The sequence below is a fragment of the Entelurus aequoreus genome, linkage group LG16 (genome assembly GCF_033978785.1).
Source record: "Entelurus aequoreus isolate RoL-2023_Sb linkage group LG16, RoL_Eaeq_v1.1, whole genome shotgun sequence".
Classification (NCBI taxonomy): Eukaryota; Metazoa; Chordata; class Actinopteri; order Syngnathiformes; family Syngnathidae; genus Entelurus; species Entelurus aequoreus.
The window spans coordinates 41613507-41639519 of NC_084746.1; the positions used below are offsets into that span (position 1 = coordinate 41613507).

General features: G+C 42.6%; 1 protein-coding gene across 3 annotated transcripts in view; it reads right to left on the minus strand.

The window, feature by feature from the left end:
- Positions 1–219: 219 nt before the first annotated feature.
- The window catches only part of npc1 (Niemann-Pick disease, type C1), a 55118-nt gene continuing 29324 nt past the window's right edge, over positions 220–26013 (minus strand). For all 3 annotated transcript variants that reach the window (XM_062022884.1, XM_062022883.1, XM_062022885.1), the window contains 15 exons: positions 24566–24668; positions 24300–24489; positions 14236–14418; positions 14051–14165; positions 13823–13950; positions 7996–8130; positions 7835–7924; positions 7556–7746; positions 7360–7475; positions 5789–5918; positions 5531–5716; positions 2315–2546; positions 2131–2244; positions 1082–1244; positions 220–1008 (listed from right to left, as the gene is read on the minus strand). In XM_062022884.1, coding sequence (XP_061878868.1) covers positions 926–1008; positions 1082–1244; positions 2131–2244; positions 2315–2546; positions 5531–5716; positions 5789–5918; positions 7360–7475; positions 7556–7746; positions 7835–7924; positions 7996–8130; positions 13823–13950; positions 14051–14165; positions 14236–14418; positions 24300–24489; positions 24566–24668 — 2159 coding nt within the window. In that variant the 3' untranslated portion in view covers positions 220–925. The remainder of the gene's footprint in view (positions 1009–1081; positions 1245–2130; positions 2245–2314; positions 2547–5530; positions 5717–5788; positions 5919–7359; positions 7476–7555; positions 7747–7834; positions 7925–7995; positions 8131–13822; positions 13951–14050; positions 14166–14235; positions 14419–24299; positions 24490–24565; positions 24669–26013) is intronic.

Genomic DNA, 26013 nt, shown 5'->3' on the forward strand with positions numbered 1-26013 from the left:
CTCTTGGTATTACTCGGTACCCAGAAAATAGCCCTCATATTCTAAAAGGTCAGCGACCCCTGCTTTAGAGGCCAAACAATTCACAAAATAAGGACATGATGAGGCAACAAATACAAAATTGTTTTTGAGAACGTTTTAATGTATTAAAATTGATTTTAAAACTATTACCCAAAAAGGAATGGTTGTGTCAAGAAGACGACCCCCCCCCCCCCCCCCCACACACACACACACACACCCCATTCAGCCTCTCATCCCCAAAACAGACAATTATTTCAATATCACTTAAAAATATACCGAGTGGTACTATTAAGAACAATCTTTCCAATGTGCACCAGTAATTAAAGAACTTCAATATGCCAATAGCTTCAATGCTGCTAAACAAGGTTTTTTGTTGCCAAGTTTCCAGAGTAGATCATGTAAAATAATAACTTATTATTGCTAAGGATGTGTAAATTAAATTAGTTCCCTTTGAGCTATTTACACACGCACACGTCTTGTATGCTACAAATAAATGGTTCAGTAACTGCATAAGTGAGGGTAAAACCGTGACACACTTGCCTTGCTGGAGCTAAGAGGCATTTAGGATGCGTCTATTTAAAATCTATATTGCATCCTTGCTTGGTAACAACACAATTTGATGTTATAAACTGTTACATATATAATTTTTTTTGAAAGTGACCAATATTATTACTCTTCAGTTTCCCAAATCGTCATCCCAGAAGTATAAACGGACTTTCCACAGTGTCTGCTTGTCTTGATTTCCCTGATGCCGAAGCTGAGTCAGTCCACGTAGTGTGATGGAGGAGGAATGTCATGACTGTCTGTGAAATATTCCTGAGTCCAATCCATGTACAAGAGCGGCTAACGGTGCTGATGACGAGTGTGTCAGTAATAGCGGCAAGAAAAACAACCACCACTTGGCCGGCTAGTAGTTGAGGAGCCGCTCTCTTTCGGTACCGAGGAAGCGTTTGTTAGCGGCTAACACTTTCGCCTTGTTGGCAGAGGGACCTGTGAGGGAGAGAGAGCGCATGTTGAGTAAAAAAGCTATGGGACGATAAGTGCGTTTCGGAGAGCTACTGACCGACATAGCTGAGGAGCACGGGGAGGAAGATGAGGCCGTGCGCGGCGCCTAGCAGCACGATGGCCAAGTACATCCTGAAGTAGAAAACCTGGAAGATCTGTGACTTGGATAGTGCCAGGATCAGGATGCCGCCGAACTTTGTCAACGTGATCCCGCTGAAAACCTACAACAAAAAGAACACAATTGACAAAGTAAGATGTACAAAAAGGTGGGAATCACTGTCACAGATGTTAGTCACAGTGCGATTGATGTTGTGCATTCAAAACATTTGCCTCTAAAGTTGCCTTAAACTTCAAAAGCCAAACTGTGCCAACTAAGGATATATCCAAACTGTGTGCGATAAGCTTCTTTTTCGACACCTTCCTAAACTGGCAGCCTCAACCTAGAACATGTTTGGTTGGTTTAACCCCTTTGTATTAAACAGTGGTTAACTTCTTTTAACACTTGAATGACAGTCAATAATGTTAAAAGAATGTATAAGCTGGGTTGTTTTAACCCCCTTCATATTAACAGTGGTTACACTTGAATGACAGTGGGAAAAAAAATGTTTCTGCTTTAAATAGTAAATTCCTTTTTAAGGTACCGGTAATATGAATAGATAGTGGTTTGATGGAGCCATCTATAAAATAATGCTGCATCTATAAATCCAGCAGAGAGCGCTGTCTTACAAGTCTATTCACTCAACATTTTCCAGCAGGAAGATGCGTTGAAGAGATAACTGCATGTTTTTTAAGAACCATCGTATACTGTATGGCTGAACTTGTGTCAGAATGTGCAAAACAGGATTTAAAATGTGCTTGATGACTGTGAAAAACATATTATAAAGTTTAAAAATAGTTATTTTAGGGCTTTTTTAATTGATTGATGTGGCCATTATTTGGAACATAAGCCCTAAATAGCAGGGATTTACTGTACAGTAATATGATTACCATTATTATATAGTAGCAGTCGTAGCTGTAGTAATATTAGCATTAGTAGAGTGATGTCTAATGATGTTCATCTTAACACTCTGTTCTCTTGTGTTTGTGTCAAGTCAAAGCGAGCCATACCGAGCTGCCCATGTTAGCCAGAGCCTCCTCTGCCCGCTCCACCCTGGTTTTCTTCATGCTGATGGAGAACGCTCGAACCACATGACTGCAAAACTCCACGGAAATACCGCAAGCCTGCAAAAAGCAGACCAAGTCAGCTCCTGTGGCGTCACTCCGCTTATCCCTGTGGCGCTGCGCCTCTCACCATGACCAGGTTGACGAGGGACACCGCGTTGAGGCTGATGTCCCACAGCCACATGACGCCAAACATGTTGACCAGGATCATGGCGATGGTGACGCACACCAGCACGGCCGACCAAATTTCGAAGCCCAGTAGCACGGTGGTCACCACGAATATGGCAGCCAAGGAGACGCTCAGGTTGAAGGCGGTGTCGTAGGCGATGGTCAAATACTGCTCGTAGAACACGTAAAAAACGCTGCCAAGAAGATAAAATAATCAGTAATATGTGAAGACTTTTGTGCTATCTGGAAGAGGACTCAAGGTCACACATAAAGTAAGTAAACATTTCTTTACTACTAAATGCCACCTAAAGCTTTGATCACCACATTTAAAAGAAGCAGAGTGCTGATATTTCACACCTGAGAGAAGCTAGCACCACACAAGTGCTTAACTAGTAGAGGGAGAGACCTCCAGCAAGGCTGAACTATTGACAAAATTGAGTGAAAAATCTATTTTTTGTCGTTAGTTCTTAGGCCACAACATTTATCCAAGTTTGCACCAATCTGCCTTATCTGGGACTGCTTGTATGTGCAAGCTAACATTTTTTATTCTATTCAGTTTGTAATTGTGTTGATATTTCGATATGTATTCATTTTTATAAACTACCCATAGTAACATATAGTAGAGGTGCTCATATTTTTTGGTTTAAAAAATGTAGTTTTGATCCACCGTAATACACTAGCTTTAATAAGGTTCTTATTAGTAAGGTCAAACCAATAATTCTCTTAAAATCAGATTAATCAAAATGTTTAAATTTTGATTATTGGGGTAAACTACTTGCTTCCATTATTTAAAGGAGAACTACCCTTTTTTTACATTTTGCCTATCATTCACAATCCTTATGTGAGACAAGCCCACGTCTTTCTTTTTTAATGCTTTCTAAATCATAAAAACGCTAGCAAGAGGCAACAAAGAATGCTGGCAATGGAGATTCGATCTATTCCGCCTAAAAACATCCAAAATCCTCCATCAACGTTGTATGTACATGCTGCAAGTACTGTATGTACATAAAGTACGAACAGGCACATTAATAATATTACGTATTTTGGTCATTTTATGCATTGCGGCACCGCATTAATTTTACAGACACATCACAATGTTTGCTATTTCCTTTACAACAACTACTACTAATAATAATGGCAGACTTTGAGAGCGCCAACGACTGCTTTGGGACAAATGGTGATCCAGAACCTTATATTTTTGAGCCTGAATATACAGAGAATGAGATACAAGTTTTAAAAGCTGAGTGATAAGTCAATCTAGTAAATAGCCCTATTGCTAAGTTCTAAACCAGAAAGACAAACTACGAACAACTAAAAATCACTTACTGTACAATGTCCACTCAGTCGGATGCCGACTGATGGGATGTTTATATCTTTCAGCATGATGAGCATTTTGTCTGCTTTTGTATATTGCTGCACCGTGTTGGGGACATTAAGGAGTGCAGTTGTCTGTGGCTTTATGTCAATATTTGCCTCTACTTATTTGACTAATGCATGATGTTTTTTTTCCTTCTTTTTTTTTTTTTTTAATATATCATTTTTGTGGGTTATTTGTTTGGGTGAGAAAAAAAGAACATTTGACATGTGTTTAATTATATTTCTGGACAGTATATGTCAAAAATACAATAAACAAATGTTTTTAAAAAAATGTTAGGTGTTGGTCACAAAATGTTTATAGTTTAAATAAGGATTTGATTATTTTTCTATTTCAGGCAAATTCATGCACTTTAAATGTTTTCTGGTAGAGACACAAACACTGTTTAATCACTTCTCAGGTAAAAAACTAAACAAAAGGTAGGAGCAAACAAGCGTCTTGTTGCGTCTTTCTAGCAATGTCTGCGCGGCTAAGTTGAATGTTAAAGTTGACCAACTTCTCGGTTTATGGCCACAACCTTCTATTAAACAAGTATGAGGCATGATTTATAATCTAGAACTAACTTTTACCAACTCAGAGATGATGCAGCAGCTCACTGGCTAAATATGTATGTCAATAGCTGCATAAGCTAGTTACCTCTCTGTGATTAAGGCACTGCCAAAAGTAGTTCTTCACAGTAAGCTCTTATTATAACAATGACGCTGTTACTTGGTTAGTATGCAGGTCCATCCATCCATCCATCCATTTTTTAACCGCTTGTCCCTTTCGGGGTCGCGGGGGGTGCTGGAGCCTATGTCAGCTGCATTCGGGCGGTAGGCGGGGTACACCCTGGACAAGTCGCCACCTCATCAAAGGGCCAACACAGATAGACAGAAAACATTCACACTCAAATTCACACACTAGGGCCAATTTAGTGTTGCCAATCAAACTATCCCCAGGTGCAGGTCATGACATGCAATTGAGTATTGCTGGCAATTTCTGGGATGTTTTTATTAGAGGGCTTTATGGGCGGAATAGAATACTCCAATGAGCTTCATTGTTAGGCGTCTAGTACGAGTCATATATTACAATTTAGAATGCATAAAAAAGAGAAAAACATGTTTTTGTCTCACATAAGGATTGTGAATGATATGCAAAATTCCAAAAAAGTGCAGTTTCCCTTTAATTTAACTTTAAAAAACCCTCCAATATTTCAACACGAATGCAATTTTATTGTCAGAATTACATACAGGAAACTTTTTTAAAAGGTTGACTTGAATGGATGTTATTTATTTGCCTAAATCTTGGCAACAGTTTTATTTAATTTCCGGTCTGGATTTATTTTTAAGTGAAATTTGCCACCCAGCAGACCTGTCAGAGTCTCTGCACTCATCTTTGACCTGATCACCACTAGTCACCTTTGCAGGTGATTACCACTCGTCATCTTTGCACCTGATCACTTACCTAAAATGACCTCAAGTCAAATAATGTAAGGGGTTTTAATATGAAGCTTAAAGAGATACTACATTAAAGTATGTTTTGTCATTTTCCTTTTATTCTTTATTTTATATATGAATTATTTTTAATATATTATTGTTATTATGTAAGCGTTCTATATACATATCATTTGTTCTTGAGGGGATTTTCTATGTATTACTGTTCTTTTGTTTCAATGTTATTATCTTATGTGATGGAACCCAGAAAGACTAGTGGGTACTTTGTAGCAACTAATGGGGAAAAACACATTTTAGCAACCTGTGTCATCTTTCAGGTAACAATTAAACTAAACAGCATGTAAACCTACAGTGTGAAAGTATAACGCACCTGTAAGCAAAAACCTTGTGGTCTATCGACTGACTGATGTTCTCTGCCAACATTCGGGCCATTTTCAAGGCGTCAATGTAGTCTGAAGACTCCTTCATGATGCCGTGAAAGGTCATGAAGTAGCTAGCTCCAACTTTGGTGTTGTTGGGGTAAACATCCACTGCAGTGGCATAGGCCGCATGGCCGCTGTGGAGTGAGACACATACATTAAGAAATCAACAATAAAAAAAAATCACACGGTTTATCATATGACATTACCCTTTTCCACACTTGATGTTGGGATTGTCCGACAGGAACATGGGAAGAAAATGCATGAAGTCATCGCCCACAGGCCTCTGCTTCCCACTTTGGGTCAGAGGTCGACAGTGGACACAGGATGGGTCCACCACTAGAACACAAGGCGATGATGGTGAACTATAATATTGTCTAAGACACGGTGAACTCTATTCAGTCTGACATAGTAGTTCCTCAGATGGGAGCCACTAATGTACTCAACTGCAGAGAGCACTGGGTTTGTATTGGAAGTAAGACGTCTATTTGAAAGGTGGGCGTTAATTGTACACATCCTGCTAAAGGATGAAGGCCACCCAAACACGCAAGATAAAAAGTAACTCCACCCAAATTCGATGCACATAAATGTTTCCTCTCCTTTAAAATAATAGTATTTTGTCTGGGGCTCAAATTGTACTTCTTTTAGCATGTTTTATACTGTACACTGGAACCTCAATTAACAAACCTGTCTATACAAACTTTTCGATCTACCAACCACAGACCAAATAGGAACATGTCTACGTGTACTAACGTTTCATCCACCCATTGTGTGCCTGCAGCTCAGCCTTTTTGTGCCCGGCAGCACATCCATTGTGGGCAGGCTGATCAATCTCGGGGAGGTGAGCAGTCAGCATAGCAGTGCTGTCTTTGGCTACTTTGCTATTTGTTTCTTTACGTGTTTTTAAGTGCTTTTAGCCTTTTTAAAGCATTTTTCTAGTTTTGCTAGCTTAATACGAGTCCAAGCAATGCATGGTTTGAAACAGTCAGGAAGTAACTACTGCCTCCCCTTTCCCACTTTCTTTGGCTAAATGCCAAAAAGAATAACGAACAAGATAAAGAAAATTGTATTCTTTATTCCTAATCATTTTAGCGACCTGGCTGTTAAAGTGAAGGCCCTTTGTGATTTTAAACTGTGAGTGCACCACAGGGCTAGTGACAATGTGTGTGCGCGTCGGCAGGGCGTCTGAAAATTAGGACCGCTTAGCTGTTGTTTTTCGGCTTTGTTATGAAAACTGAAGTTATCCAATGATATGTTTGTTTGATATACAGTACTGTATAGTACATTATATTGTGTTCAAAGTGTACAAACCTTTACTAAAATATGGACTTTTGACGAGGCTGGAACCCATTATTCATTTTTACATGTTTCTTGTGGAGAAATTTGCTTTAATATACAAACTTTCTACTTCCGAACCCTGCTCAAGAACCCTTCACAGAACCTGTGTAAGGTTCTGTTCAAGAACCCTACACAGGTTCCACTGTGTAAGGAAAAACTATAATAGGTTATAATAGGTTTAAGACTTTTAGTTGAATGTTGTGCAAAAAGTCAATATTAACATGGTTCACATCACTCAGGCATACATTTTGGAATTTGAAAGAATCTTATTGCAAAAATTATTGAAACAAAGTGAATTCCAAACATAAATAACTAAACAAACCACTCTTTGAAAAAATGGGGTTATTCTGCATATTCGATAAGACAGTAAAAGTGTTGCAGAATGAGAAGGATGATGTTAAAACCAGACTGAGCAATGCTTGTTGACAAGATAAAAATGTACCAGATGCGTTGCAGAAGGCCCCCGTGGCGTTGTAGTAGCGGCAGCAGGTAGACTGAGGCTTCACCCAGTCGAAGTAGTCATCCAGCCAGGAGGATGGCGTGAAGGCGATGGTGGAGCTAAAAGATAAAAAGTTTGATTTTGGTTTGAAAGATCCCTTGAGGTGTTTCTGTGACCCACTGAAGATGACAAGACGTACTAGTTGCTGATGAGCGAGGCTGAGTAAACCTGCTGCACCAGCGAGTTGTTGTTGCAGCCCACGCCTCCGCACACAGCATTCTGGCCCTCCAGGCTGCTATAGTTCAAGCCGTCTTCTACTACAAAGTAGACCGGAGCTCCTGTGTGGAGGTACTGGCTCATGTTCTTGAAATACTGCAACACGTACGAGTCCTGAATGAAAAGAAGGGAATGTTCGAATTTAATACTGTTTTTACAGCATTTTATTGTACAAAAACTATAACCATTAGCAACCACTTACATCAGGCATTGACAATTTTTGATCCAGTCCGATTTCTACTTTATTCACAACAGCGATACTGAAGGAGAGTGCTCCCACAAAGACAGCCACCTGTACAGACAATTATTGAATTTTTCAATAAAAACATGCCGCCAGGCGTGCTCCAGATGTGAGACACTTACAATGATGGGCCGCAACCACTGTTTGAGGATGAACGGGGCGTAGCACTTCTTAAAGAACCGGAAGAGGATGCTGTCTGTCCTTGTTTCCTGATCATTCTGCAGTTTCAGACAGCAGACAATATCTAGACGATTGGCCTTAAAAAAGGAACAGATTGCAGATTTAGACTGATACAACTTTTTCACTTCCAATACGATACTGATATTGGAGCCCTGAGTATTGGCCGATAACGATATTGATCCAATACAATATCAGCACAAATCATTAATATTATCATCATTTTGTACTGTGGAATGTTAGAAAAGGCTTGATCAAGTAAAATTACTTGAACAGAGAACTATGGTAGGTATGAAAAACACTATAATTGGGGCGGTATAGCTCGGTTGGTAGAGTGGCCGTGGCAGCAACTTGAGGGTTCCAGGTTCGATCCCCGCTTCTGCCAACCTAGTCACTGCCGTTGTGTCCTTGGGCAAGACACTTTACCCACCTGCTCCCAGTGCCACCCACACTGGTTTGAAAATGTAACTCAGATATTGGGTTTCACTATGTAAAAGTGCTTTGAGTCACTAGAGAAAAGCGCTATATAAATATAATTCACTTCACTATAATTAACTGTCTGGAATAGATTTATGCCCTCTTTTACAAGTCAAAATTTTAAATAAAGTGGTAATTGTTTTTTGGCAACGCCTAGTGGTCACAATGATTCATTAAATTAAGCTCATGACGCAGTAAGTAGTAAGTAATGATGCAGAGACATTTGTTACTGGATACTTTCTAATACGCTTAGGCCTTGGAGACTATGTATCTGTAAGTAATGTGAAACATACTTATTTTTTACTTGTTTATATTGACAAATTTCGTGTTTTAGACTGCAATAATTTTCAATTACTGTACGTCTAACTGATATGCTATTGTGTCCTTAGCTGTTGTGTAGTTGCTAGCTCCGAGGGGCCAAATTTTGTGTTTTAGACTGCAATATTGTTCAATTATTGTATGTGTAGCTAATATGCTAATAAAGGTATGTGGGCTTGTATTAAGCCTCAGGGAGTTGAACGCCCCTGCCTTACATAGTTCCGGGTCACCCTTGGGCAAGGTGTAGCACCCGAATGCCCCCCCCCCATCAGGGTTACGATACCCCCCATGAACTACACTAAAAGAGGATGCGTTACCCGGCCCGGAGGAAGCCCGGGGCCCTCCTCCGGAGCTAGGCCCGGAGGTAGGGCTCGTCAGCGAGCGCCTGGTGGCCGGGCTTGCCACGGAGCCCGGCCGGGCACAGCCCGAAGAAGCTACGTGGACACACCATCTTCTCTGCCACGTGGGCCCACCACCCGCGGTCGGAACCAGTGGGGTCGGGTGCGCTGCCAAGTGGATGGCGGTGAAAGTGGAGGCTCCGGACGGACCAATTCGGGGCAGCAGAGGCTGACTTTCGGGACGTGGAACGTCTCTACGCTGGTGGGGAAGGAGCCTGAGCTGGTGCGAGAGGTGGAGCGCTACCGGTTGGATCTGGTGGGGCTTACCTCTACGCATAGCAAGGGCTCTGAAACCACACTCCTGGACAAGGGATGGACCTTGTTCACTTCTGGAGTTGCTCAGGGTGTGAGGGCACAGGCGGGTGTGGGGATACTCACGAGTCCCCGGCTGAGTGCCTGTACGTTGGAGTTCACCCCAGTGGACAAGAGGGTCGCCTCCCTTCGCCTTAGGGTTGGAGGGGGGAAAACTCTGACTGTTGTTTGTGCATACGCACCAAACAGGAGTTCAGAGTATTCAGCCTTCTTGGATACCTTGCATGGGGTCCTGTATGGGGCGCCGGCAGGGGATTCCATAGTCTTGCTGGGGGACTTCAACGCGCACGTGGGCAATGACAGTGATACTTGGACTGGCGTGATTGGGAGGAACGGTCTCCCTGATCTGAACCTGAGTGGTGGATTGTTATTGGACTTCTGTGCTAGTCACGGACTTGCGATAACAAACACCATGTTCAAGCATAAGGATGCTCATAGGTGTACCTGGTACCAGAGCACCCTAGGCCAAAGATCAATGATCGATTTTGTAATCGTATCAGCTGATCTGAGGCCGTATGTTTTGGACACTCGGGTGAAGAGAGGGGCTGAACTGTCAACTGATCACCATCTGGTGGTGAGTTGGGTTAGATGGCGGGGGAAACCTCTGGACAGACCTGGCAAACCCAAGCGTGTAGTGCGGGTGAACTGGGAACGTTTGGAGGAGTCCTCTGTCCGGAAGGACTTCAACTCCCACCTCCGGCGGGACTTCTCTGCCATCCCTGTGGAGGTTGGGGACATTGAACAGGAATGGGCAATGTTCAAAGCCTCTATTGCTAAAGCTGCAGATGCGAGCTGTGGCCAGAAGGTCTTAGGTGCCTCAAGGGGCGGTAACCCTCGAACACCCTGGTGGACAGTGGTGGTCAGGGAAGCCGTCCGACTGAAGAAGGAGTCCTACCGGGGTATGTTATCCCAGGGGACTCCGGAGGCAGTTGCAAGGTACCGACGGGCCCGAAGGGCAGCGGCCGTGGCTGTGGACGAGGCTAAGCAGAGGGTGTGGGAGCAGTTCGGGGAATCCATGGAGAAGGACTATCGGGCGGCACCAAAGCTGTTCTGGAAGACCATACGGCACCTCAGGAGGGGGAAGCAGGGAACCATCCAAGCTGTGTACGGCAAGGATGGGACTTTGCTGACTTCAAGTGAGGAAGTCGTGGGGCGTTGGAAAGAGCACTTTGAGGAACTCCTGAACCCAAATACATCAGACACACCCTCCCTGATAGGAGCAGGGCCTGAGGATGATGGGGGATCGACGTCGATCTCTCGGAGTGAAGTCACTGAGGTAGTTAGACAACTCCACAGTGGCAAAGCTCCGGGGGTTGACGAGATCCGTCCAGAAATGCTGAAGGCTCTGGGTGTTGATGGGCTGTCTTGGTTGATACGCCTTTTCAACATTGCGTGGAAGTCTGGGACAGTGCCGAGGGAGTGGCAGACTGGGGTGGTGGTTCCCCTTTTCAAAAAGGGGGACCAGAGGGTGTGTGCTAATTACAGGGGTATCACACTACTCAGCCTCCCTGGGAAAGTTTACGCCAAGGTACTGGAAAGGAGGGTCCGGCCGATAGTCGAACCTCAGATTCAAGAGGAGCAATGTGGATTCCGTCCTGGTCGTGGAACAACTGACCAACTCTTTACGCTTGCGGGAATCCTGGAGAGGGCCTGGGAGTATGCCTATCCAGTCTACATGTGTTTTGTGGATTTGGAGAAGGCGTATGACCGCGTCCCTCGGGAGATCTTGTGGGAGGTGCTGAGGGAGTACGAAGTGAGGGGAACCCTGTTGAGGGCCATCCAATCTCTGTACAACCAAAGCGAGAGTTGTGTCCGGGTGCTTGGATGTAAGTCGGATCCGTTTCCAGTGGGGGTTGGTCTCCGCCAGGGCTGCGCTCTGTCACCTATCCTGTTTGTGATTTTCATGGACAGGATTTCTAGGCGGAGTCGTGGCCATGGCGGAGAGGGTATACGTCTCGGGGGGCTAAAGGTTGCGTCACTGCTGTTTGCAGATGATGTGGTCCTGATGGCACCTTCGGTTCGTGACCTTCAGCTCTCACTGGATCGGTTCGCAGCCGAGTGTTCAGCGGCTGGAATGAGGATCAGCATCTCCAAATCTGAGGCCATGGTTCTCAGCAGGAAACCGATGGTTTGTACAGTCCGGGTAGGGGACAGGACTCTGTCCCAGGTGGAGGAGTTTAAGTATCTCGGGGTCTTGTTCACGAGTGAGGGAAAGATGGAGAAGGAAATCAGCCGGAGAATCGGAGCAGCTGGGGCAGTATTGCAGTCTCTCTGCCGCACTGTTGTGACGAAACGGGAGCTGAGCCAGAAGGCAAAGCTCTCGGTCTACCGAGCTATCTACATTCCTACTCTCACCTATGGTCATGAAGTGTGGGTAATGACCGAAAGAATAAGATCGCGGATACAAGCGGCCGAAATGAGTTTCCTCAGAAGGGTGGCTGGCATCTCCCTTAGAGATAGGGTGAGAAGTGCAGTCACCCGAGAGAGACTCGGAGTAGAGCCGCTGCTCCTTCGCTTGGAAAGGAGCCAGCTTAGGTGGTTCGGGCATCTCGTGCGGATGCCTCACGAGCGTCTCCCTAGGGAGGTCCTCGTTGCACGTCCCACTGGGAGGAGGCCCCGCGGCAGGCCAAGGACCAGATGGGGGGATTACATCTCCTCTCTGGCCTGGGAACGCTTCGGGATTCCCCAGGAGGAAGTCGCAAATGTTGCTCTGGAGAGGGAAGTCTGGGGGTCTTTGCTGGAGCTGCTGTCCCGCGACCCGATTCCGGATAAGCGGTTGAAGATGGATGGATGGATGGAAAAAATTAAGGAAAAGAAAAACCTTGTGTGCTTAACTGGCTGTCCAGCTTTGGAAAAGTACCGTATTTTCCGCACCATAAGCCGCCCCGTGTTGTAAGCCGCACCTTCAATGAATGGCATATTTCAAAACTTTGTTTACCTATTAGCCGCCCCGTGTTATTAGCCGCACCTACGCTACGCTAAAGGGAATGTCAAAAAAACGGTCCGATAGGTCAGTCAAACTTTAATAATATATTACAAACTAGCGTTCTAACAACTCTGTTCACTCCCAAAATGTAATGTGCAAATGTGCAATCACAAAAATAGTAACACTCAAAATAGTGCAGAGCAATATCAATCAATCAATGTTTATTTATATAGCCCTAAATCACAAGTGTCTCAAAGGGCTGTACAAGCCACAACGACATCCTCGGTACAGAGCCCACATACGGGCAAGGAAAAACTCACCCCAGTGGGACGTCGGTGAACAGCAACATCAATAACTCAACGTTGCTCATACGTTAGTGTCACACAACACACAAAATAAACATTTAAAGCTCACTTTCTGAAGTTATTACTCATCCACAAATCCCTCGAATTCTTCTTCTTCGGTGTGCTTTACTTGTTTTTTGACACCATCTATGATGTGGACGCGCATGCAGTCATAGATCAACAGGGACGGAGCTGCGTGAAAAAAGTCACCCGGTCTCTTCGCTCATTTTTTCTTCACCCATCCATCCCTTCGAGTTAGCTTTTATGATGACGCCGGCTGGAAAGTTCTCTTTTGGCAAGGTCTTCCTTTTGAATATCACCATGGGTGGAAGTTTCTGGCCGTTAGCATGGCAAGCTAGTACCACAGTGAAGGACGACTTCTCATTCCCTGTGGTGCGAATATTCACCGTACGTGTTCCCGTTGTATCCACAGTGCGGTTCACATGAATATCAAAAGTCAGTGGAACCTTGTACGCGTGTCTCTTAGTAGGAGACATTTTGTGGTATTACAGAAACACACAAATGAAATGAAACGTAATATCCGCACGCTTCTTCTTCTACGGGGGCGGATGCTCACCTTGGCGGTTGCTTGCAGTAGAAGAAGAAGCGCTTCCTCTTCTATGGGGGCGGTTGCTTACCGTAGAAGAAAAAGCGCTTCCTCTTTTACGGGGAAAAAAGATGGCGGCTGTTTACCGTAGTTGCGAGACCTAAACTTTATGAAAATAAATATTAATATTAATCCATATATAAGGCGCACCGGGTTATTAGCCGCACTGTCAGCTTTTGAGAAAAATTGTGGTTTTTAGGTGCGGCTTATGGTGCGGAAAATACGGTAAACACGCTGTAGGACTGCTTGTAACGGAGCACTTATATATAACATTTTAGATACAAGCTGTAAGTTGATACATGTTTTTTTGCTGATATCTGATATCAATATCGGATCCAAACACCCCTAGTTATGATGCATCTTGGATGAATTGGCAACGTTCAGGCTCACCTCTTGCCTCTTCAGGTCTAAGCCCAGAAGGCTGACAAAGCAACTGATCTGCAACAGGAAATCAATAAAAACAGCCAGGCCAGCAAACAGTGAGAAGGTTCTGACAGCAGGCATGTTGGACAGAGCTCCTGTAGAACAACACATGGATATTATCATCAGTATGTGGCCCACATAAGCACACATTTAATGCACATCTCATGAACTGACATACTTGTTGCCATATTTTACCTAGGAAGAATGCAACTGTCTCCGAGAAGGATGACAGGAACATGCTGGGTGCGACGTCGCCAAGAATACGACCAATCTGCTGGTGCAGTTCCTCCTGGGGCATCCGCTCATCTCTCTGATGCAAAGACACAGTGAAGTGATGATTGCAGTGGGACATGGACTGAGTTATGTGCACATGCAAATACCTGGTAGGTCTGCACTATGATGAATATGTTGTCCACGCCGACAGCCAACACCAGGAAGGGAATGACCTCAATGACAATGAGGGTGAGGGGGATGCCGGCGTAGCTGAAGATGCCCAGTGAGGAGGACACCGAGCTCAGCACGATAAAGATACCCGCAATGCCCAGAGAAATCTTGGAGTCCACCTGTGTGTGTGCAGAAAGCTTGTTAATATGGTCCATTAATTCATGCATGTTCTTCTGCTAATCCTGTCTGGGTGGCGGATGAGCTGAAGCCAATCCCAGCAGAATTTGAAGCAGGGCGCGGTACACCTTGGACCAATCACCAAGTCAATTACAGGATAGACATAAACTTCTTAAAATGGATCGCTGTGTCTTGGGCTGTTCACCTCCGATATGCACCAATATTGGAGCCTTGAGTAATGACTGATACCAACATTAATCCAAAAAGGTATCAGCAGGATTCAAACATACTTTTTTATTTCGTATTGTGGAATGTTGGAAGAGGTATGATTATGGAAGTATAATTGTAGCAAAATTATTTGCAAACGTGTATCTCAATCTGTGCGCGTGTAATCCAATTCCTGTGCGTGTGTAATAATTTGTGTGTCTGTATATCAATCTGAGAGTGTGTATTCAGATCCGCGTATGTGTGTTTTAGATTCGCGTACGTGTGTTTTAAGTTGTCTGCCTGTCCATAATCAGAAAGAATATGGAGCCAGAATACTGGTAGTAAGATTTGGTATCGAAAAAAAAATTGACATTGTAGAAAAAGTTGTATTGGCACCAAAACAAGTTTTAGCAACAAATAAATACAAACTTTAAAAAATACAATATTTTTTAAGGATGTTTTTGATGCCAATATTAATATTTTTGTACACTTTTGTTTTTGTGTGTTTCAAAATGTTTTTATGATCGCTTCTCTTTTTTACGATTTTGTTTCTTTTTTTTTCGGTATGAAAATAATAGCAGTGTTTTAGCATGAGGGGCGGGCGCCTTTGGGCGGGGCTTATAACAAGTTTACCTGGAAGCAGTTTTACTGGACTGTAAAAACACCGTAGAAGAAGAAAGGAGGACCGATGGCGTCTAAATCAAGTGTAAAAGTTGTTTCTGATTGGTTTAAATTGTGTGGTGTCTTCCGTGGTTGGTTAAATGTAGGCACACCATAGATACACACACGCAGATTGTATTACACGCACGCACTTCTGAATGCATGCGCACAAGTTGTATTACACGCTCACAAATCTGGATGCGCTCACTCAAATTGTACATGGCAGAAGTGTCGCAAAAGTCACATGTAAAAAAGACAGGCAATAGAGGGTTCCTGCTCCTCACAGATCATAGTTACGCACGCGCAGAATGTAATACACGCATGCGCTTCTGAATGTGCGCGCACAAGTTGTATTACACACTCACGAATCTGGATGTGCACTCTTAAATCTTACACAGCAAAAGCGTCGCAAAAGTCACGTGTAAGTAGACAGCCTATTCTTTCTGATTCTGATTCTTTCTGATTCTTTCTGGTTCTTTCTGATTAGGGACAGACAGAAAACTTAAAACACACGTACGCTGATCTAAAACACGTATGCACACACATGTTGAATTGAGATACCAACACACAAATTCGTACACACGCACGCGATTTGGATTACACGCGCACAGATTGAGCTACACATTTGAAAAAATTTTGCTACAATAATACTTCCATACGTGATCAAGTGTAATAACTCGAATACAGAACAATAAACAATGGTATGTATGAAATACACAAAGTTATTTATCACTAACCGTCTGGATTTGGATTTATGTAATCTTCAAAGTTCCAGGTCCTAAATGGCGTTCAAAGGCCCCGTTTACACTGCACATCAAATCGGATTTTTTTGCCCTCAAGTGACATAGACCTGATTTTTTTGCCTGTTGAAACGCTCCGAAGTGCTTCAAATCTGATCTTTTCGCATCAGATTCAGGCCACATCAGGAGGTAGTCCTGAATCCAATTGGAATCTGATCTTTTGAAATGTGACTGCAGTCTAAACGCAATGTGACCTGAATGTGACTTTTTTGTCAGCTTTGGGCGAGCTACGTCACTCGTGTGTGCCGGAAATACGCAGTCGCCAGCGGAAATGGATATTTCATCACAAGATTCGGTTTGTATTTAAGACAACCAAATTTTTGGTGCATCCCTTGTCAATAGTGCGCAAATAACAGGCTATATGTGATACATGAACATATATTTTGATTCTGAAGAAATAGCAATTGTTGAAAAACCAGAATTGACGCTGTGGCGCATTTGCTTACATGTGAGTTGAAAAATAAAGCTCCCGTAGATCCATGCTTATGTCCGTGTCTCCTCTACTTAACAGCCATACAAAGATTACAACTCTCCCAAATATATTACACTATATACATCCATTCATACATTATATTACTTTCATTTACTTTAATGTAATTTTTAAGGTGTTGCGACTTTTATTTTATTTGGTAGTAGTAGCGACTTCCTTCCAGCCAACTTCCTTTGTTTTCACCTAATCGAAGCGCACATGCAAGTGACGTCTACATTGGGTCCTGTGCGCATTTACATTGGAGTCTGAAAAAAAATCTAATTTTACTTGCAGTGTAAACAGTCAGCTGGAAAAAATCAGAACTAAAAAAAATCTGATTTGGGCTACTTTGGCCTCCAGTGTAAACGTAGTCAAAATGTCCCAACTTGTCGGATTGTATTCTCAGCCGTTTACTTTTCAGGTTAAATGCATGATTTATGATCAACAATAAACTTACAGGGAGCAGGGAAATGAGGAAACAGCAGACAGCTCGATGATGTATAAACATAGGGACAAACGGAAGTGATTATGTCGCCGCTATAAATAGTTTGTCTGCGTTAGCGCTTATAATAACAATATCACTAATACTTGGTTAATATTAAAATCACGAAATGTTAATTGAGTATTGTTGGCGCTTTTTGAATGGTTATTTAATGGATTTTATAGGCGGAATAGTGGAGATCCCATTGGCTCCGCTGTAAGCAAACTTTTATTTACATTTATTTATCATTTAGAATGCATTTTTAAAAATTCTATCCATTGTCATGTCTTTCATTATGATTGTGAACGATAGACAAAATTCCCTTTTAATGCTTAAGTATAATGGATCAGCTCATTGAGAGGCTAACAAAAATTAGCACGGCCAATCGCAGGGCACGTATACAGTCAGACAATCAACAGTCTCCAGTTAATCTGACATGCATGTTTTTGGATTGTGGGAGGAAGCCGGAGTAACCGAAAAACAAAAACCAACACACGGGAGTTCTTCCACACAGAGATGTCCAAACGGAGGTTCGAAGGCCTACACTGCGTAAAGTTAGACGTTATTGTTGATATTAATGTTAAAATTAGGGTAGTTTTACAGGCTTGAACAAGAAATACATTAATCAACATGAAATATCTTTCTTTTGAACTTTACCTCCTCACTTTTGCCGAGTGCAACTTCGTTCCCGGGCCGATCAGGTGCGCGATCAGCTGTAGTGCTTATGCTGACAGGAGATTCAGATGCACGTTTTTTAAAATAAAGCATAGAAGAACATTTTTATGATATTTGAGCTGTTTTAAAAAATATATATGGCCAATAGTGTGTATATAGACATCCACCTGGGGATAGGTTGATTGGCAACACTAAATTGGCCCTAATGTGTGAATGTGAGTGTGAATGTTGTCTGTCTATCTGTGTTGGCCCTGCGATGAGGTGGCGAGTTGTCCAGGGTGTACCCCGCCTTCCGCCCGAATGCAGCTGAGATAGGCTCCAGCACCCCCCGCGACCCCGAAAGAGACATGCGGTAGAAAATGAATGGATGGATGGATGGATGGATAGCCATTCATACAATTAAAGGCCTACTGAAACCCACTACTACCGACCACGCAGTCTGATAGTTTATATATCAATGATGAAATCTTAACATTACAACACATGCCAATACGGCCGGGTTAACTTATAAAGTGCAATTTTAAATCTCCAGCGAAACTTCCAGTTGAAAACGTCTATGTATGATGACGTATGCCTGTGACGTCAATCGTTGAAACGGAAGTATTCAGACACCATTGTATCCAATACAAAAAGCTCTGTTTTCATTGCAAAATTCCACAGTATTCTGGACATCTGTGTTGGTGAATCTTTTGCAATTTGTTTAATGAACAATGAAGACCGCAAAGAAGAAAGCTGTAGGTGGGATCGGTGTATTAGCGGCTGGCTGCAGCAACACAACCAGGAGGACTTTGACTTGGATAGCAGACGCGCTTTCCGACGCTAGCCGCCGACCGCATCGATGATCGGGTGAAGTCCTTCGTCGCTCCGTCGATTGCTGGAACGCAGGTGAGCACGGGTGTTGATGAGCAGATGAGGGCTGGCTGGCGTAGGTGGATAGCTAATGTTTTTAGCATAGCTCTGTGAGGTCCCGTAGCTAAGTTAGTTTCAATGGCGTCGTTAGCAACAGCATTGTTAAGCTTCGCCAGGCTGGAAAGCATTAACCGTGTAGTTACAGGTCCATGGTTTAATAGTATTGTTGATTTTCTGTCTATCCTTCCAGTCAGGGGTTTATTTCTTTTGTTTCTATCTGCAGCTAAGCCCGATGCTATCACGTTAGCTCCGTAGCTAAAGTGCTTCGCCGATGTATTGTCGTGGAGATAAAAGTCACTGTGAATGTCCATTTCGCGTTCTCGACTCTCATTTTCAAGAGGATATAGTATCCGAGGTGGTTTAAAATACAAATCCGTGATCCACAATAGAAAAAGGAGAAAGTGTGGAATCCAATGAGCCCTTGTACCTAAGTTACGGTCAGAGCGAAAAAAGATACGTCCTGCACTGCACTCTAGTCCTTCACTCTCACGTTCCTCATCCACAAATCTTTCATCCTCGCTCAAATTAATGGGGTAATCGTCGCTTTCTCGGTCCGAATCACTCTCGCTGCTGGTGTAAACAATGGGGAAATGTGAGGAGCCTTTTTACTGTTGGAAATAAAAATTAATCGGTTGGAAGTGAATTTAGAAGTGAATGGACAATGTGGCTACAACACCACTCTAGCACTCCTGTCGACTGAAAACACTGGACAGCACCATGCTACAACCCAGCTAACTTGCAACAATGAAGCTACGAAGAAACGGGAGGTCCCTGTAGAGGGTAATAAATCTACCAGTGAAAATCCTCCCTGGAACACACTTGGTGCAAAGCCAAAGAGAAGACCACCTCCCTGCGACAAGGGAGAATGGATATCTGGCAGGACCCAGCGCCCCGATATCTCTGATCTGACCGGCTGGCCTGCGCTACCATCTTCAGCCAGGCATACTGCGTCATCAACTCCACTGCCACGTAGGACACAGCAGCGGACAGCTGAGAAGAGGAGAACTACCAATAAACCTCCCCAGCAAGCAAGTGTCCAACTAAAGAACAGGTTTGCCCCACTGTTGATGGACAATGGATCCCCCTCTGATTGCCTGAATAACCCACCATCACCACGCAGAAGGGTAAGACCTGCTAACTTTACACCAAAGAGAAAGCTAACGAGAGCTCCTGAAAATCTGATTGTGGGGGACTTTTCTGTAAAAGATATGAAAAGCAATAATAACACCAAAGTACCCTGCTTTCCGAAGGATATGGTATCTGACATGGAAAAAAGAATCCTGGAAATTGTCGCTGCACACCCAAATGTGAAAAATATCATCCTGCACATTGGTTTTAATGACATTGTAAAACAACAATCAAGAGAGCTGAAAGAGCACTTCAATAAACTCTTTGAAACAGTCAGCGCTGTGAATGCTGACGTGAGGAGCTGAGAGATTCAGTAGACTTTACTCGCTGAATGAGTGGCTATCAAGTGCACTTCTTGCTCGTTCAATGCATTTTATTGACAATTTTAGCTTTTTCTGGGACCGCAGGCATCTTTTTAAGGCAGACGGACTTTGCCTAAATAAGATGGGAGTAAAGCTATTCATGAACAACATGTTTCACTTCCTGCATCTTGCATCTATCATCACTGCCAAGGACAAGAGACAAGAGGAGCCACCGACGAAGGAAGACACAACACAGCCTATCAGGAACGTCGAAGGAGGACCGCCACTGCAAAAGGAGAACGTCGACCATGAGATACACCAGAGCAAAGAGGAGAGGTGTCTATCCTCCTCTACCGCCCCTCCCTCCATTCTGAATGCATGTGAAGATCCCTCCCCCACATCCCCCAAGCCATCCACGTCTCCATCTTTCTCCCTCCCTCAAGTAGACCTTTCTCCCCCCTTCTCCCCCTTGGAGTTCCGGGAGCTACCCCCACTCACGCCCCACCCTACTCAGATTTTTACCCCCCTAGATCATCGCTCATCTCCACCACCCCCTCCACGAAGGCGTGCTCCACAACCCCCCAGCCATACTTCACCTTTCTCACGCCAACCCCTTACACGCCCTCAACGTCCACCTTCAGTAGTTCGTCCCAGCTCTGACGCTGCTCACTCCCCCTCCCCCTTACGGCAAACCCCGCCTCGCCCTGACAGCAGTCCTGAATATTTCTGATACAGAAAAGGGTTCAGCAGTAGACCACATTATCAGCTGGACCCAAGGTTGCCTACATCAAATCATGGCACCTTCTACATTCCTGTTGTGACTACCAAGAGAGTAAACATTGGGAAACTTAGCCACCCTGCTAACCTAAACAATCTCATTCCTATTCTCTCCAAATCAAAGCCAACATCGAAGCCTGTCAATAACACCATCAGGATGGGTCTGCTCAATGTCAGGTCTCTGAATAGCAAAATCATTTTTAGTCAATGATTTTATTAGCACTTCCAAACTTGACTTTATGTTTTTAACTGAAACATGGCTGGAACAAAATAACAGTGCAAGCATTCTGATCGAGACAGCACCCCCCAACTATAACTTCATTGATATATGTAGATCGGGGAAAAGAGGTGGAGGGGTTGCTGCTATATTTAAAAACATGTTTCAGGGGAAACAGATGTCACTCGGTGATTTTACATCATTTGAATACCTGTGTGCTGTGTTGAAATGCTCTCCCAAAATTCTCTTGTTAATTATCTACAGGCCACCTAAATATTCTGCAAATTTTTTTTGATGATTTTACTGAACTATTGTCTAGCATCTCCACTGACTTTGACTGCCTGGTTATAACTGGTGATTTTAATTTTCATATTGACGATTTAAATGACAAGGGCGCAAAAGAACTTTTTACTATTTTAGACACATTTGAACTGTCTCAACATGTGAAAGAGGCTACTCATTGTAAGGGACACACTCTGGACCTGATTATCACAAAATGTCTCAATGTTTCTGATGTTCTTGTGATTGATCCTTCATTGTCTGATCATTTCTGTGTTCTTTAATATTTCTGTAATTCCGGACACACAAACAGAATCAAAGAATGTCAAAAAGCGGTACATAAATGAACATGCTAATGTCCTCTTTAAAAACGCCATCTCCTCACTACCACCTCTAAACCCATGTCATGCTGATGATCTTGTAAGCAACTTTAATTCCAAAATTGTGAATATCATAGATATCATTGCACCTGTTACAGTTAAAACGATTTCTGGCAAGCAAAAGGAACCCTGGAGAAAATCTGCTGCTGTAACAGCCCAGAGAAGAGAGTGCAGGAAGGCTGAACGAATCTGGCGGAATACAAAACTTCATATTCACGATGACATCTATAAAGACAGCCTCCAGGCCTACAATTTAGTCTTAAAAAGTGCTAGAGAAACATTCTTCTCCAATATCATAAACAGCAACACAAATAAGGCCAAAACCCTATTCACAATCGTTGACAGACTGACTAAACCCCCAACACAAATACCAGCCGAACTCCATTCCACGCAGAAATGCAATGAGTTTGCATTCTTTTATACTGATAAAATTGAAGGCATCAGACGCACCATCAATATCTCAAGTAAAAAAGTTGGATCACCACCCCATTTAGGCAAAAGTAACACAGCAATGATGGCAAGCTTTAATGCCATAGACTCTAAAACTCTAGTGGAAACGGTGACTGCTCTAAAGTCATCCACCTGCTGCCTTGATGTTTTACCTACCAACTTCTTTAAGAATGTTTTTGACTGCCTATCAACAGACGTCTTGCAAATAGTTAATAATTCTATTAAATCGGGCAATTTCCCGAAGGCTTTCAAAACTGCAGTCATTAGACCTCTTCTAAAAAAGCAGAGCCTAGATGCCTCTGTTATCAACAACTACAGACCAATTTCAAATCTACCATTCATAAGTAAAATAATTGAGAAAGTTGTCCTCCAACAACTAAATCACTTCTTGGCTTCTACTGGCTGCCACAACAACTTCCAGTCAGGATTTCGACCTCTTCATAGCACAGAGACGGCCCTTCTTAAAGTTATAAATGACATCCGTCTAAACACAGACTCTGGCAAAACTTCAGTATTAATGCTTTTGGACCTCAGTGCTGCATTTGACACTGTCGACCACTCAATACTTTTGGACAGGTTGGAAAACTGGGTGGGGATCTCAGGCACAGTTTTAAGCTGGTTCAAGTCATATCTACAAGATAGGAACTATTTTGTTTCCATTGGTGACTTTGTATCAGAACCAACCAACGTAACGTGTGGAGTCCCCCAAGGTTCAATCTTGGGGCCGACTTTATTTAACATCTATATGCTCCCACTAGGACAAATCATGCAAAATAATAACATTGACCATCATTGCTATGCCGATGACACCCAAATCTATGTAGCGCTATCACCAAATGACTATCGCCCCATAGATCTTCTGTGCCAGTGCATTGAGCAAGTCAAATACTGGATGTGCCAAAATTTCCTACAACTAAATGAAGATAAAACTGAGATAATTGTTTTTGATGCTAAAAAAGAAAGGTTTAAAGTCATCCAACACCTTCAATCACTGTCCCTGAAAACCTCAAATAAAGCCAGAAATCTTGGGGTTATTTTAGATTCTGATTTACATTTCGACAGTCACATCAAATCAGTAACAAAATCGGCCTACTATCACCTCAAAAATGTAAAAAGACTTAGAGGGCTCATGTCAGCTCAAGACTTTGAAAAACTTGTACATGCCTTTATTACCAGTAGGCTAGACTATTGTAATGGTCTACTTGCAGGTCTTCCCAAAAAAACTGTCAGGCAGCTACAGCTTGTTCAGAACGCTGCTGCTAGAGTTCTAACAAAGACCAAAAAATGTGAGCACATTACACCAATTCTTAAATCCTTACATTGGCTCCCTGTACATCAGAGAATTGATTTCAAAATCCTCCTGCTCACATATAAATCACTACATGGTCTAGGGCCCAAGTATATCACTGATATGCTCCCACTATATAAGCCCTCTAGATCACTAAGATCTTCTGAGACCAATCTGTTAGCGGTTCCAAGAGTAAACTCAAATCAAGGGAGAGCATCATTCAGTCACTATGCAACAAATAGCTGGAATAAACTTCCTGAAGATGTCAGACTCTCCCCAACTCTCACTACTTTTAAAACTAGACTGAAGACTTTTATGTTCACCTTAGCTTTCAGCTAAATCTTTTAATCTTTTAACTTTTAACGTCTGCACTGTTTTTATTTTTATTGTCTGCATTTTAATTTTGCTTTTATTTTCTTTCATTTCACTTTGTTGTCTGTGAAGCACTTTGAGTCTGCCTTGTGTATGAAAAGCGCTATACAAATAAAGTTGCCTTGCCTTGCCTTTCAACCTGTGACGTCACGCTACTTCCGGTACAGGCAAGGCTTTTTTTATCCACAACCAAAAGTTGCGAACTTTATCGTCGATGTTCTCTACTAAATCCTTTCAGCAAAAATATGGCAATATCGCGAAATGATCAAGTATGACACATAGAATGGATCTGCTATTCCCGTTTAAATAAAAACATTTCATTTCAGTAGGCCTTTAAATACATATAAATCTAAATATTTTTAAAATTTGTTTTTGTTTGTTTTACATTTTTAAGGTGTGGTGGGTTTTATTTTGCCATGGTGAGGAGCCATGATCAATTACATGTAGGGGAAACCCTGTGTGGTGCGAACTTTGATGAGCCACGCTTACCAGTATTCTCCTGCCGCTGTGGATGTGACCCAGCGCCAAAGAGATGTAAATGAACATGATGCCGTAGCTCAGCACCACTGTGCTGATGTCGCTGTTGCTCTCACGGTTTATTTCATCCTCGATGCTCCTCTCGGAGCTGAAGGCGATGGTCAGGTTGGGGTTTTTGAAGTCCTTCATGAAGCGGATGAATCTGAAATGAAATGAAAAAAAAAGTTAGTGAATGATTTCAATGGAATGATAGCTTGGAAATAAAGGTGACGTCTCACTCTTTTTCCCATGCTCGAGCTTTTCCAAGCCTGACGGTGTCATTCAGGTAGTTGTTGATGGGAAAGGTGATGACAAGGCCAGTCGCATTGTTGTAGTTGGTGGCTGATGTTGGAAAATGTTTTTAAAATATTACTGACATTGTCATAAAGAGACAGGTGGCAAATGTAGTATTACTAAAACATTAGTAATCTTGTAATATTTAGATATTTCTAAGTTGTACTATTTAAATAATTCTTAGCTGTTCACCTTTTGTCTGTCCCCTATTAAATTAAGCTTAACCAAACACTAGCAGACAATAGTTGTTGCTGGCTTCTGTCATTGCGATTCTGTGCCCTCTGAAATGAAGTTGAATCAAGCAATAGGATGTAATATTGTTGTTGACATAGGTTATATATTTTTGCTTTATTTGACAGTGCACATTAATTAACATTGCGGCAACTTCACTGTCCAGTATTAGCCAAAAGGCAATTTTTCATTCCTTGTATTTAAAATGATCTCCATAAAAATGGAACAAAGACTATGCAGTCAACAATGCCGATCTAAAAAAGCAGTACAATGAATATCACTGTACAAAGCTTGTTCAAAAATACAGAAGAGATATTTACTGTAAGACAATGCGGCTTCGTCTTGCTTGGGGCAAAAAACACACAAAAACAAAGAGGAAATACTTATATTGTGTTTCTAAATGTATTTGTTTTGCTTTTCATGTTGTTTGCTTACTTTGTCTTGTCCATAAAAACTACATGCCAATTACGCAAATTAGATGTAGATGTTGTCTGGAAAACCCTGCTTTTTGTACTAAAATTCTGGTCATTTAGACCTCACAGACAGTGTCAATTCAAAAGTGAGCATTACTACATTTTTAATAAAAGGGATTCTTTTTCCTGATAAAGCACTTGCGGTGGACCTTATTACTTAGATGTAGGTACATATGTGCCTAATGTCTGCAAGTGCCAATAAAGTGCATCAGCTGGTCAGGTGCTGCTCTAGTTAAATGAAGCAACAGTACTAAAGTTCTTTGACCATGGGCTATGGGCAATAAAAACTAGAGATGTCTGATAATGGCTTTTTTGCCGATATCCGATATTCCGATATTGTCCAACTCTTAATTACCGATTCCGATATCAACCAATACCGATTTATACCGTCGTGGAATTAACACATTATTATGCCTAATTTTGTTGTGATGCCCCGCTGGATGTATTAAACAATGTAACAAGGTTTTCCAAAATAAATCAACTCAAGTTATGGAAAAAAATGCCAACATGGCACTGCCATATTTATTATTGAAGTCACAAAGTGCATTACTTTTTTTTAACATGCCTCAAAACAGCAGCTTGGAATTTGGGACATGCTCTCCCTGAGAGAGCATGAGGAGATTGTGGTGGGCGGGGTTGGGTGGGGCAGGGTTGAGGTGTGTGTGGGGGGAGGGGGGATTAGAGGGGGG